This window comes from Plecotus auritus (genome assembly GCF_963455305.1).
Source record: "Plecotus auritus genome assembly, chromosome: 3".
Classification (NCBI taxonomy): Eukaryota; Metazoa; Chordata; class Mammalia; order Chiroptera; family Vespertilionidae; genus Plecotus; species Plecotus auritus.
In genome coordinates, this window is record NC_137772.1 from 14624047 (window position 1) to 14638515 (window position 14469).

Genomic DNA, 14469 nt, shown 5'->3' on the forward strand with positions numbered 1-14469 from the left:
ATATTAGTGGGGTCAGCGTTAGGAGTTCTAGATGCAAGGGTCAGCTCGGCCACTAATTACGTATGTGAGCTCAGTTGCTCCATTTGCCTAAAGCAGAAGTCCTCCCTAGGAAGTCAGTGCAAGAGAAAATGGATTTTGATTTTGTTCACTCGTGTAGATGCTCAAAACATCTGCTGAACAACCCAATGAATAATGCAGAGCATTGCAGTAAATCACTGACTAAAACCTGGCTCTAGGCGGATGCAGGGGAATGTTCCACCATGCATTAGCTACGTGACCTTATTGTCTCCGATTTTTACTTTCCTCTCCAGTAAAATGGCATACAGAAGCACTTAACTTTTTAAGGTTATTTGAGGATTCAATGAGATAACAGATCAAAAGTACTTTGAGTGTTTCTGCCTACATTGTAAATTCTTCCAAGAGTGGGCTGAGATATTCATTATTATGACCCCAGAATGGTATTCTAACATTCATGGATTCCTCTACTGTGATTTCTAAAAACAGACAATCCCAGTATGAACATTTCAAGCTCACATGAGCTCTCCAGGTCCTTCTCTTACAATTGATCAGTCCAGGATAGCCTTTGCTTTTCCAATAGATTGTTTGAATCCTAGTGATTTAATTTCTCTTATATTAAATGAAAAATACAATGTTCCTAGTTCCTTTGGTAATGTAAACCAAAATATAATTTTGTCTTATATTTGGATCTTTCTAGTGAAGGCACAAATTATACAAAAATTAAGTGATTGTACCAATTTATTTTACATGTGGAAATCAAAATTTCTCGTCTAATTCAAAATGTAAATAAAAACATGAGTCATCACAGAAAATGTCTACATCAACATCCTATTAACTTATAGACTCTTCAATTTAACTTCCACATTTCTGCTAGACACAATTCTAAAATGTAGTTCTGATTATGTCATTTCTTGTGACTCACAGTATAAAATTAAAAATATTTTATAGTGTGGTCCTAGCTTCCTATCAGCCTTCCTTCTTCCTCATTAATATACTTTGTGTTTGGATGCCAGGAGACTATTCACTATCCTAATACCTCCAGCATGTTCATGCTATCCCCACTATATGGAATGACTTCTATTTTGTGCATGAAAACCTCTATCCACTTTTTAAGATTGGGTCAAATTTTATCTACATTGTGATTACAAAATTCCCAATATCTGCTATTTTATTCTTATATTATACATACGTATGACTATATACTGTACACATTAATAATCATGCACATATTGTTAACTTATGAAGCTAACAGAATATTTGAAAAATCAGGAAGAGTAATGTCATTGTATGTGCTTTACATATGCCTCTGAAAAACAAGGTTTTATTTAACTGTTTTATAGTGACCCAAAGATCTGTTTGCAAGTTGAATTTAGTATTTCTAAGTACATTTCATATAGCTCTTGTGACTGAAAGAGGACCTTTTAACATATTGATCTGAATGAAAAAGCCCTCCACCAGTTTTTCAAAGGTGCTTGCTGAAATTTAGCTGCTAAATCAACAGTTTCCTGATGGCATGAAATGTTCTTGAAAATTCATTAGGAGGTTTGAATATTGTATGTTTAACAAAACCCAATGAAATCATTCATTTACAAGTTTTCAAAGGTTCTATTTCTAGATGTTGTAAACCTAAAAGAAAGGAGAACTTTAATAAATGAAACACTTGGGAAAATTTTTAGAAAATATCAGAAAACATTTCCAAACCTTCTTTTTTAAAGTTACCTTTTCTTGCAATGAATTCCTTTCAAAAAAGCAGTTTTCTTCTTCATGATTAAAATAACATCCTTATCTTAAAAGTGGCAGTTAAGTGTGTTTATTTAGATGAATATCTTCAAGGCAGCCTACTGCTGACAGCCATTGTTTTTCCTTTTAATGTGTCTGAGGAAGAATCAGAAAAGGGTGTGAGCTTTGCCTACCCTTGCAAAGAATGCAGACTGGTGCAGCCACTGTGGAGAACAGTATGGAGTTTCTTAAAAAAAAAACTAAAAATGGAACTCCCATTTGACCCAGTGATCCCACTTCTAGGAATACGTCCCAAGAAACTAGAAACACCAATCAGAAAGGATATATGCACCCCTATGTTCATAGCAGCACAATTTGCAATAGCTAAGATTTGGAAACAGTCTAAGTGCCCATCAGCAGACCAGTGGATTAAAAAACTGTGGTACATCTACACAATGGAATACTATGCTGCTGTAAAAAGGAAGGAACTCCTACCATTTGCAACAGCATGGTTGGGACTGGAGAGGATTATGCTAAGCGAAATAAGCCAGTCAGAGAAAGATAAATATCACATGATCTCACTCATTTGTGGAATATAATGAACAACATAAACTGATGAACAAAAACAGATCCAGGGGCAGAGAAGCATCAATCAGACTGTCAAACCTCAGAGGGAAGGTAGGGGAGGGTGGGGATATAGGGGAGAGATCAACCAAAGGACTTGTATGCATGCATATAAGCCTAACCAGTGGGCACAGACACCAGGGGGTTATGAGCGGGGGAGTTGGGGGGTTGGGAGGGGAGGGATAAGGACACATATGTAATACCTTAATCAATAAAAAAAATAATAATCCATGGTCTTCTTACAGGACAGTTTGTAAGACCTCCGCTGGTTGTAGTGGTTTTAGGTTAATTAAAAATAGTTAATGTGTTTGGGAAACCAGGCCCATGTAAACTAAAATACTAGAGGCTAAGAACTCCAGGATAGCTCATGATCCAGGTCTACCCCATACTCATACACTTGAATTGTCAGGTCACTGCATATATCCATTACTACTGAATCTTATTTCTTTCCTTATTTTAAAAAATAATTTGCTAAATGCTTAGAGGAAACCAATCATTCTTTAATCTGTGATTTTGTAGAACTGTGTACCTTTGTTACAGCTCTTACACTTTGGATTTTAGTATTTTACACATTGGCAAAATATAAAGTTTTCTGGGGCAGGGGGTTGATTTTTGAATCCTAATAAAGAGCACAGAACTTGTATATAGATTATGATCAACACATTCTGTTAAATTAGTGAGTAAATAAATGGCTTTGTTCCATTCAAATATAAAAACTAAACTACACCTCCTAATAATGCAATTGTATCTGATTTCTGTAGGTACAGGTCCAATATGGCTGAATGAAGTATTTTGCTTTGGGAGAGAATCTTCTATCGAGGACTGTAAAATCCGACAGTGGGGTGTGAGAGCCTGTTCGCATGCCGAAGATGCTGGAGTCACTTGTGCTTTATAACGTATTATATTTCATTCACATTTATGAAGTCGCTGCAAAATGATTTTTATTACTTTTCTCCATTAAAATCAGTTTAATGAATAAGAGATTAAGAATATTGCCCCAAAATATGTAATATTTAAAAGTCACTGGATAAACAGATAAACAACCTTCATACTGAAGCAGGAATTTTAGGGGAACCTAGGCAGGCTTAGGGATTTTTTAGAATTGGGGTCCCTGGGAAAGCATGGGGCTGCAGACTGGGAGAAGGTACATTTCCAGAACACAAAAGCCAGGTGCAGTCACATCTCCATAAGACAAGGAAGCCAGGTGCAGTCACATCTCCATAAGACAAGGAAGCCAGGTGCAGTCACATCTCCATAAGACAAGGAAGCCAGGTGCAGTCACATCTCCATAAGACAAAGGAATTGAAGTAGGCAGGAAAGGTCTATATTTACAAAATAAAGAGAAGGAAGCCCTTCATTCAGAAGGAAAAGAAGAAAGCCCAGAGGGAGGGAGAACCTCACATGTCAAAGGGGAATAGTGACCAATCCCAGGGGATATTGGGGCACCAGGACCTGCAGTCTTTATAAGCCATGGGGGCGCCGGGACCTGCAGTCTTTATAAGCCATGGGGGCGCCGGGACCTGCAGTCTTTATAAGCCATGGGGGCGCCGGGACCTGCAGTCTTTATAAGCCATGGGGGCGCCGGGACCTGCAGTCTTTATAAGCCATGGGGGCGCCGGGACCTGCAGTCTTTATAAGCCATGGGGGCGCCGGGACCTGCAGTCTTTATAAGCCACGGGGAAAGGAACCCAGTGGGACTCTTTCCCCTCCCCACGTGGGAGTCTGTACTTGTTCTTCAATAAAACTCCATCTTTGCTGTACCACTTTTCTGTCCGTGGATTCATTCTTTGATTCCGCCAGACAAAGAATCCAGGTTCCAGTCCAAAAATTCTGTATCAATACTTACTATATGTTTGTTTTTGAACCATTTTAACATCTAATTGTCAAATGGAATTTTGTAATGATTTATACATTGAATTGAATATACTGAGGTTTAAGGCTTTTAGATTACAAATGTCAGTAATATGGAAACAATTTCAATCTATGGTTCCAAATTATGTCTTCACCATGAGATTACAATTTCTGTCATTTTTGTCTTCTTTGTAATCTATTTAGTTGATTTTAATTGAATTACTTTCTGAATAATGAGAAGGTTGAGAAAATTTCTTTGGTGCCAAGTTCGCAAAATCTTTAATTCATGCATATTTTTAAAGAAAGAATCTTATCCAGCTGTCGAGATGTCTAATGAGCAATAACTTGCCTGTAAATGATAAGTGTTAAGTCTAAACTTTTATCAGAAGGTTTTGCAAGCTCATGTATTAACATGGTAAATAATAACATGCTTAATAGCATATTTATTAACAATAATAACGTGGTTGTTTTACATGGTAATGTATTGACAGTTTTTTAAAAAAGTATATTTTTATTGATTTCAGGGAGAAAGGTAGAGGGGGAGAGAGAAACAAACATCAATGATGAAAGAGAATCATTGATCCCCTGCCTCCTGCACACCCGCCCCCCACTGGGGATAGACCCCCTCCCCCTCAACCCTGGCGTGTTTCCTGACCTGGAATTGAACTGTGACCTTGAAAGGGCAGGGAGAGACCGACTCCATGTTCCCTTTGTTCCATGTCCTCCACCTCGTGGAGTCAGGTTCCCGCCCTAGAACCTCTCCAAGAGCCCAACCCACACTTTTGAATTAGCCAATAGAAATGCAAGAGGAAAGTAAGCTGCGCCCTGCCCCCATGTGCAACCTGACCCCAACCAATCAGCGGAGGCCATACTACCTCACCTCTCCTACCTCTCCCAGGCCCCCTATAAATCAGCGCGTTTGGGGCCTGGGGCTCTCTCTCTCCACCTCGCCGCTGCGCAGGTGTGTGTGTGTGGGACTGAGCTCGAGCTAGCTCGATTAAAGGCTCTTTGCTTTTGCATCTGACTCGGCTCCCTGGTGGTCTTTGGGGATCACGAAATCTGGGCATAACAACCTCATGATTCAAAGGTTGACGCTCAACCACTGAGCCATGCAGGCCGGGCCACATTGACAGTTTTTACCGAATCATAAAGTTAGTTGAAAGCAAGACTCAGGAGAAAAGATACAGGCCCACCTTCGCCAGATTGTGTATAAATAATGGATGGATCAAAAGTGTTGTTTTTAACATGCAGCTCAGATTGTTATGCACTTAAGTTGAGTAATTACCTTGTTGCAATTCTAATACACTGTGTTTAAAATGTAAATACATCTCCTTACTCCATCTAAAGGAACAGCATGCTAATGTCTTGAGTGCAGAAAGAAGTGTCAACTATCCTGTGTTTTTCCATGAAGTCCCTGCCTCCCACCACTACGCTAGGTTTATATTGCATCCACATAGCTATGCTAGAGCTAAATTTTCCAAAATTCTCTTTCCTACACTGTTCTTGTCATGGACCACAGAGGACATTTTGATGGGATTGGGAAGCAGTGTGCGGACGCAGCCATGGGTATCTTGAGGCTCAGAATGTGGGGCAGGGGCCGCAGAGCACCGACAGCACACACAGGTTGTCCCTGCTCTGCTGGCTGACCTGGTTTACAGGACAGAAGTGCCTGTAGCTCCCCCCGTCCCCTGGGTGCCCCCTTCAGTGTCCCATACTCCTAGGCCAGGTGCATATTTAGCTCCCTGGTGAATTCACTGCCTTCTTCCTGAGGCCACCGGAACCAGCAAAGCGGGAAGCAGTGAGAAACTAATACAGGTTCCAGTGCATCCTCCTGGCTCCCAGTTTGTCCTTGCTGTCTCCACGTTCATGTCCATCTTCCTTGCTAAACTGCCACCGTGCTGAACTCAGACAACCCAGCACCAGGCATTAAAAACAGCAAACATTTCTTAGAGCAGAGGTGGGCAAACTTTTTGACTCGAGGGCCACAATGGGTTCTTAAACTGGACCGGAGGGCAGGAACAAAAGCATGGATGGAGTGTTTGTGTGAACTAATATAAATTCAAAGTAAACATCATTACATAAAAGGGTACGGTCTTTTTTTTTTTTCATTTCAATAGTTTTATTCATTTCAAACATTTTAACAAGAAGAATGTAAACACTAATTATTATAATTTGAAACTTCAAAAAATGGAGGAATCATGGCACAATAACATACCTTATATTGAAGATGGCAAAGGCAAAATAAAATTGCCTAACAAAGGAAAGGTACAAAAGCCTTTCAAATTAAACTTAAATATAATAAAATAATTTAAAACTAAAACAAATAGAAAAGAACAAAATGTGTAAACAGTAAATTAAACATTTTCTTTAGTGCAACTTCCAAATTATGCCCGGGACGTAGATGTAGATGGCAATGTAGACTGGGTTGAAAGGTTTTTGGTCTTTAAAACATCAACTTCAGTGGGAACAGTGTTGTTGGTCTCCTTTTTAGCTAATGCTCTGATACTGTGCTCTCCAGGGGCGTGTCCCCCTACATCACCACGATAACGTGTCTACGCATTCCCAGGGTGATGTCGGGGGACGTGTCCGCGGGCATTACAAGGAGCCTCTGGAAGACTGAGAGGTTGTTCCTTCTACTGAATGGGGGATATAAATCCCCCACTCAGAAGAAGGAGCTGCGGCCGTGTTTCCCGACGTTGCCATGTTAACACTGCTGCTGGTGAAGGAGCGGAGGGGAGAGCAAGAGAACCCTCCACTCTTTCGGCTCCGCGGGCCGGATAGAACAGCCGAAGGGGCCGGATCCGGCCCGCAGGCCGTAGTTTGCCCACGGCTGTCTTAGAGGCTTAGTCACAATTGCACAAGACCTGATATGTTGAAGGGAATAAAGGAAGAGCTGCTCTGGACCGGGAGACAGTGACTGGCCTCAGACAGCAAAATGCACAAGAGAACACAAGGCATTCAATAACTGCATGAGCCTGATATTTAGTATCTTCTAGTTCCATGGTTGGCAAACTGCGGCTCGCGAGCCACATGCGGCCCTTTGGCCCCTTGAGTGTGGCTCTTCCACAAAATACCACGGCCTGGGCGAGTCTATTTTGAAGAAGTGGCGTTAGAAGAAGTTTAAGTTTAAAAAATTTGGCTCTCCACAGAAATTTCAATCGTACTGTTGATATTTGGCTCTGTTGACGAATGAGTTTGCCGACCACTGTTCTAGTTTATAAAGAAATGAGATTATTTTTACTTATTTTGGCTGTTTAACTGTGCTTTCTGAGATTTAAACACAGGTTTTTAGAATTACATCAAATATCAAACTCTTCCACTGTAGGTTTTTCTACAAAAATGTCAAGTACACAAGTGATTTTTAAAAAAGGGATATACTATATTATTGTTAATAACTCTAGAATTGAATGAGACCGTTAAAGCTCTTTGAGGTTCCCTGAATGAAAAACTCTATTACACTCCTAGCTAAAGTAATTTTAGGCAATGGAGGAAAAGCAAACTGAAATATATTTGTTAATCACCCATTAAGAATCTCCCTAGGGCCAAGTAAGTTCAATCAAACCTGTGAAACATTCCAATAACTTTCAGAAAAGTCTTTGATGCTTCATACTTAACAATATTTCCCTAAAAAGACAGATGCAATTAATGACATAAATTGTTCTAATATTTTCTTTTGTTAAATTCATAAAACAGTCTGGTTCTAAAGGTTCAATGAGAATAAAGTGAAAACAGCTACTATTCTGAATTAGGGCTTATAAGGGAAGGCAAGCTGGCTTTCAGAGAACCAATTTGTCTGATATCCAGATCAGCTGCCAGAGTGATCAGAGGGTGAAAAGGAATAACCTGAGAGAGTTCACATAAATTAAAAAAAAAAAAAACACACAAAAACAAACACAAAACAGGAAGGAGGAGAGAAGGGAGAGGAGGAAGGGGGCAGGAAGGAGGAGAGGAAGAAAGAAGGACTAGAAAATGGAAGAAAGGAGATTCAAGGAATAACAAATTTGCTAATTGTCACTTCATCATGTGTCCAAGTTCTGAATTAAAAGGTAGGCCAGTTTGTGATATTTTTAAACATCTTATACTGAGGAAGTGAGGTAGCAAATTAATTGGGGGAATGTGACTCTTAGGATTGTAGTAGAGTCAGACAATTCTTTCTATGTTAATAATTCAAATTCTAAAGTTGACTTCCTACTCAAAGCAGAGTTTTATTTTGTGTCACAGGTAGTAAGGGAATCAAGACATGTAAGAGAACCAATTTGTGGTTTAGTTCTGACCGGTGGCTCTGTACTCGGATTACAACTGAAGGAGATCACTGCCTGTAGACTTGACTTATGTTTACTTAGAGACAACGGACCAAACACTTTCTATGCTAGAACACCGTCTGCTCTATTTTTCATTTTCAAATAGAATCACAATATTATCAGCTAATCATTAACATTGAGAAAAGTTATATTAAGATAAAGCAAATGCATAACATTCTGTCTGTGGGTTATGCTTTTCCTGTAGAGATAAAAAAAAAAAAACAAAAAAAAAAACTTAAGTAATTCATTCTTATTTTCTAAGTTATCTTCTCCGTGGACAGGAGAGCAGCATCATTTCACAAAAAGGCTAATATTTGTCAGAAAGCCCTGGGAGGCGGTCCGTGTACTGCAGGCAGCGGAGACCCGGATTCCTGTCCTGGGTGCGCCTCTTGCTGGCTGCGTGTTCTTTAGGGAGTCATTTTACCTCGAACCCTCAAACCCTAGCAAATGAAAGAGGAGTGTGTCTTAGTAACTCGGTGTGATGGCGAGGACCAGAGGTGAGCATAAAGAACCAAACAGAAGTCATTCATTTTCTCGCACCCGTAATACTAGCCACCCCCCACATTTGGTAGTGTTAATGCAAGTAAAGAAACGGAATTATGTGGACGTTACTTTTGTTTACTAGACTGTGTTTTTTTCATTTTGATGTGACTTTGATGCCCTCACACTTTATAGCTTTATGGGGGCTAAAAATGGGATAGTCTCTCTAAATTACAAGGAAAAGTTAATTGTGTATCTAGAACTTTTCATTGATTCGGGTCCTTAGGCAGAGAGAATGCTGTGCGAATCAGCATCGTCTACGTCAGTGAAGAGATGATTACCTTGTAAGCAAAAAACATGAAAAGAAAAACACAAAAAACAGTAAGGGGGACATTCCCAAGGCTGCCCGGGGTACGTGGCTTTCCGGTGTGAACAAACAGCCAGCTCTCGGCCTGCACAAGGCGTTCAGAGAAAGGAAAGAGGCAGAGAGAAAGAGGAATGTTCACAGACAGATCCTCAATGGAGCCGCAGCAGAAATCTCAGGTCCAGAAGCAGAGGCCACCCAGGTGAATTGGCTTCCCTCCGGCTTCCAAAGCTCCAGTCCTTTACTGGGGGCTTCTCTCTCTCTCTCTCTCTCTCTCTCTCTCTCTCTCTCTCTCTCTCTCTCTCTCTCCCTCCCTCTCTCCTTCTCTCCCTCTCTCCTTCTCTCCCTCTCTCCCTCTCTCCCTCTCTCCCTCCTTCCCTCCCTCTCTCCCTCCCCATCAGTGCTCTTCTGTCTCCACTGATTTTTGTTTTGTTTTACTTTCCCCTCTCACTTCCCCTAAGGCCTGGGGTTTCATTTAGAGGCTGTTAGGTAAAACCCGTTAGGTAAAACCTGTTTTTTAGGTAAAACCTGTTAGGTAAAACCTGTTTTTTAGGTAAAACCCGTTAGTTAGGTAAAACCGGCTGGTCCTGGAGAACGCCAGCCAAGACCCTGGTCCAAACCACTTGCTGGTGCAGCCGGTCGGCCATCCCTGACACACAGCAGCCATCCCAGTCGGTCGGAGTGTTACTGACAAGTAGGAAACCAGAAAGAGAGAAGAATCCCGGGCCCTTCTTGGGAAGTGGCTATGACCCAAAGAGAGAGAATGTGGTTTGGCACAGAGGGGAGTTTTGCGTCAGTGCCACAGAAGGATAAAACTTGAACAGCCTGAGTGGAACACTAAGCCGAGAACAAACCAACAGTTTGCTAGAAGAACAGACACTCCATTTAAGGGCACCCTAACCCCACAGAAGGGAAAGTGGCATCTAGCAGGAGGGTGGCTAGAGAAAAGGTGGTGATCTGCAGGCCTGAGGGACTGGCCATGCCTAATACCAGATTAGCTGGATCAAGAGCCTCTTTCAGCTGAAAGAGATACTTTTCTTGCTCCACAGCAACTTAGAGCAGGTCACAGAATGTGGATTGAAGGGTCAGGATGCCCCTCATGAAATTAAGCAAGCCAAGGACACTTTCTGTGCTTAACAATGTCATCCTATCTAATAAAGAGGAAACATGCTGATTGACCATCACTCCGTCACAAAGATGGCTGCACCCACAGCTGAGGCCAAGTTCCCATAAGGAGCCTTAACGAGCAATCAGCAGGGACCTGAGGCTATGCCCTCCCCCACCCCTGGGGCTTGACAGGGGACCTCAAGCCATGCCCCCCACCCCAGTGCCAGGCCAGGGGACCTGAGGCCACGCCCCCCGCCCTGCGGATCTTGACGGGGGACCTCAAGGTGCGCTTCCCGTCCTGGTGCTGGGCTAGGGGACCTCAGGCTGCTCCCCTCACCCCAACGCTAGGCCAGGGGACCTCAGGCCGCACCCCTCCACCCAGTGGGGCTTGACAGAGGATCTCAGGCCATGTCCCCCACCTGGCGGGGCTTGATGGAGGACCTCAAGGCATACCCCCACCCCGGTCTAGGCTGGGGGACCTCAGGCCATGCCCCCCATCCTGGCACTGGGCCAGGGGACCTGAGGCTACGCCCCCTTGACAAGGGTGGGACTGGCTGGGTCTGGATCTAGCCCAATGAGGGGGGGCGGGGGGCTGGGTCTGGGTCTCACACAATTTTGAGGTGCATGTGGGTGGGCAGGGACTTGACTCTGGGTCCCATGGTGTGCCCCAGACTCTGACAGGAGGAAGGTTTTCATATACATTTTACTAATTTTCTTTCATCTCTGACACTTCTATTATAGAGAAAGGGCAAATAGCAATATTAAATTATTTCCTCTAATCCCCTTTTAATGTGCATGAATTTCGTGCACCGGATCACTAGTCTTTAAAATAAGATATTTACATCTCGACTCTCTTAGTTCTCAGTGTCACTGTTGTGATAAAATTAGATCTGAAAATCTGTGTAAACTGCATAATCTAATGTTTAAATTAGCCTTACTATTATTGCTACCTAGGAAGAAAAGGTGAGAGAGAGGCTGAGGAAATGTTTCTAGTTTATATTCAAGGAATGAGTCTGGCTTAGTATAATTTTGAGTATGGAATTAGACATGTGTAGGATGAATTTTAATATATGATAATATTATAAGATTCTTAGTAGTTTTGATTAATCATTTTGGCATAATTGCCTTGCTTTATTGTATAATTCATGTTATGACATTGCCAGGTGCCAGCATAGTTAGTAATGAGTCTTCTGCTTTAATTTTCATGTTTTTCTTAAAAGGTATATGCAAGGTGCACCTTGGCGTATAAGAGGCACAGTGTTCTGAGGAACATTTTAGGGAAAGAATTTGGGGCACAGGCTGGACTCCTCCCTCACTTACCAGTCACTCCTGTTCTTAGGTCTCATGGTCAGGTGTGAGTTTGGAGCTGGTTCCACCACGTACAAGTTTAAACTCCATAAGCATCAATCGATGAACATCCATTTTCTCATCTGTGTATGTAGGAGTAACAAAAGTACTTACAGGTTTGTTACTAAAATTAGTAAAATAATTCGAGGACAATTGGAGGTATGCTGGTGTTATGTAAGATTCATTCAGAAGGGAGGTTTTCTCAACATTGAATGACAATACCTAGGGGAGCTTTATTATAAGCTTTAGTGATGAGGACAATGGGCAGAGTTCTGTATGTCCACTTTAACTCTTGGGTGTTGAAATTCTAGCTCCCCACCCCTAAAGTATTAAAAATATACTTTTAGCCCTGGCCGGTATGGTTCAGTGCTTAGAGCATGCCCCCATGCACTGAAGGATCTCGGTTCAATTCCTGGTCAATTCTGGGTTGGGGCACATGGGGGAGGCAAACAGTAAATGTGTCTCTCTCACATCAATGTTTCTCTCTCTCTCCTCTCCCTCCCTCCGCTCCCTTCCATACTCTCTTAAAAAAAAAAAAAAAAAAAGCAATGGAGAAAATAACCTCTGGTGAGGATTAACAATAAAAACAAACAAAAAAGCACTTTTATAACATGAAAGTCCACAGCAGAATGCTAATTTAAGAAGTTCATCACTTTGAAGGATTATAAATGTATCTTTGTAGTAATCAGAAGTTTTTAAAGATCCAGATATATTTAATGCCAGATCCATACTAAATGGGAAGCAAGCTGTGTAGAAAATGAGAGAATTGTTTTCCCGTATGGTCTAGAACAGGGAAGTCTTGTAAAATTAACAGACTCCTTAAATTTACATTAAACAGATTGATTTCTGTCTCCCCTCCAGCGAAGGAGGCCTAAGTCCCTTTCAGTCTCTCTAGGAACTTCACTGGAGTGAACAGTCAGAACAGAGGGTTTAACCTGTTCAATCTGAGACTCCCGTTCCTCCTCCTCTAAGTTAGTTACATTTAGCGTTCGTACTCGTGTCCCAAGTACGAACCCTAAATGTAAGTTTCTTTTCCTGCACTGCCTCATGGGCACTGCTCGAATTCCATTATGCCCAAAATATCACAGACACAAACCCTGAGAGTTCAGAGAATATGAGCTGCCCAATAGCATGAGCCTCTCAGGACCAAATATTAAATGTCCTGTTGTCCACCACTGGAACAATCTCATTGGTTGATTTTACTTCCCCTTTGCTTCTCAGTTCCCTACCTCCCCTCAACCCCTTTCCTACCCTCTCAGGCTGTCGATTAGCACCCAGTGCCTAGTAATTGCTTGAGCATCACAGGTCTTCATGTTATGCTTTTCACTATGTCCATGACTAAGGAGTCTTACTTTCCTCCTCCAAATCTACCACTAGACCTTGACCTAATAGTTATCATTCTCTTTGAGAAGATCTGTTATGTGCAACTAAAACAATATTTCCCCCCATCTTATGGGCTGGATTTAAAAGGAGAGCATTATCATTCATTCATTAAGAAGTCAAAATAGGCAGGCATATAGCTACATACTGTGGGAAAAACAAAAGTGAATAAGATATAACTGGTAAATAAGAGATGAACAGGAAGAATCACCATGGATAAAGAGCTATTGAGTTTATGATTCATAATCTGCAGAAGGCTCTGGCAAATCAATAGTCTCTGTTACTTAATGACTCATTCTGGCCAGTTCTTGAAATAAGAGTGAACACGTGTAAGAAACCCAGTCCCCACCAAGCCGTGTGATCTCAAATCATGAGCACAGGGTAGTCCTGGTATCCATCCTGTTTCCTGAGAATGCCGTGTCCCTGCGCCTACAAAGCTGTCTTCTTATCACTCCTGCTGCATAGGTAGCCAAAGCACCGGATGTTTGCCTCAGTGACGATCGCCACAGGGCTTCCTGCCTGCCTGGAGGGCTTCCTGGGACTCTGTCCAACTTGCCCCCAGCAGATAGGGTCTTTTGGTCCCAAGTAGTTCAAGCTAACTGGGTTCTCAGGTCCAGTAAACCCCAATGTATCTCTGCTCATATCAAGAGAGACCAGGAAAAACTATACCCCCTTCTGGTGTTGTGACTTCTTATTTTACCCAATTAAAGTGCCAGCCCTGCTTATGTGCCCTAGTCAGCAATCAGAAGGGGTGGACCTCTCTTTACCTGGTACCTGTCTCTCTTACGCAGCCAAGTCATCGATCCCATAGCATCTCTCCAGCTCTTATTCCAAAATAGTTCAATTCCTTTATCACTTTATTCCACTGGTAATGTGAAGCATAATATTACAGCCCAGCGCTTCTGAACAATGCTCCGTTTAGAAGGTAATGCGAATAACTACTAGTTCATGCACAGAATTGTCAATAGACCATAAAAAGGTATTTGTTCATATAGCGTATCACTCATTGCTTTTCTATTGTACCCTTTAAGTACCGTGTTGATATCCCTGTGCAGTAATAATTTCATTTTTGAACTTTAAAATAAGTCTTTAAATGACTTGCGTATCTGCTTAGCTGGGGAGGCATAACCTTCCCTGAGTCTTGATGCCAGGGCACGTCAACTGAGCTCTCTAGACATTTTCTGACTTTTCAAGGAACATTTTAAAAATTAAAGCTAATGGAAAATAATTTCCAACTTAAATAGTTGAGAGAAAAATATAATAACATAGTTATAAAAC

The 14469-nt window shown here is 41.8% G+C and overlaps 1 protein-coding gene across 2 annotated transcripts in view; it reads left to right on the forward strand.

Moving 5' to 3' along the window:
* MSR1 (macrophage scavenger receptor 1) overlaps positions 1-4126 on the forward strand; it is a 71234-nt gene extending 67108 nt beyond the window's left edge. For both annotated transcript variants that reach the window (XM_080661011.1, XM_080661012.1), the window contains one exon: positions 3123-4126. In XM_080661011.1, coding sequence (XP_080517137.1) covers positions 3123-3256 — 134 coding nt within the window. In that variant the 3' untranslated portion in view covers positions 3257-4126. The remainder of the gene's footprint in view (positions 1-3122) is intronic.
* The last annotated feature ends 10343 nt before the right edge of the window (positions 4127-14469 follow it).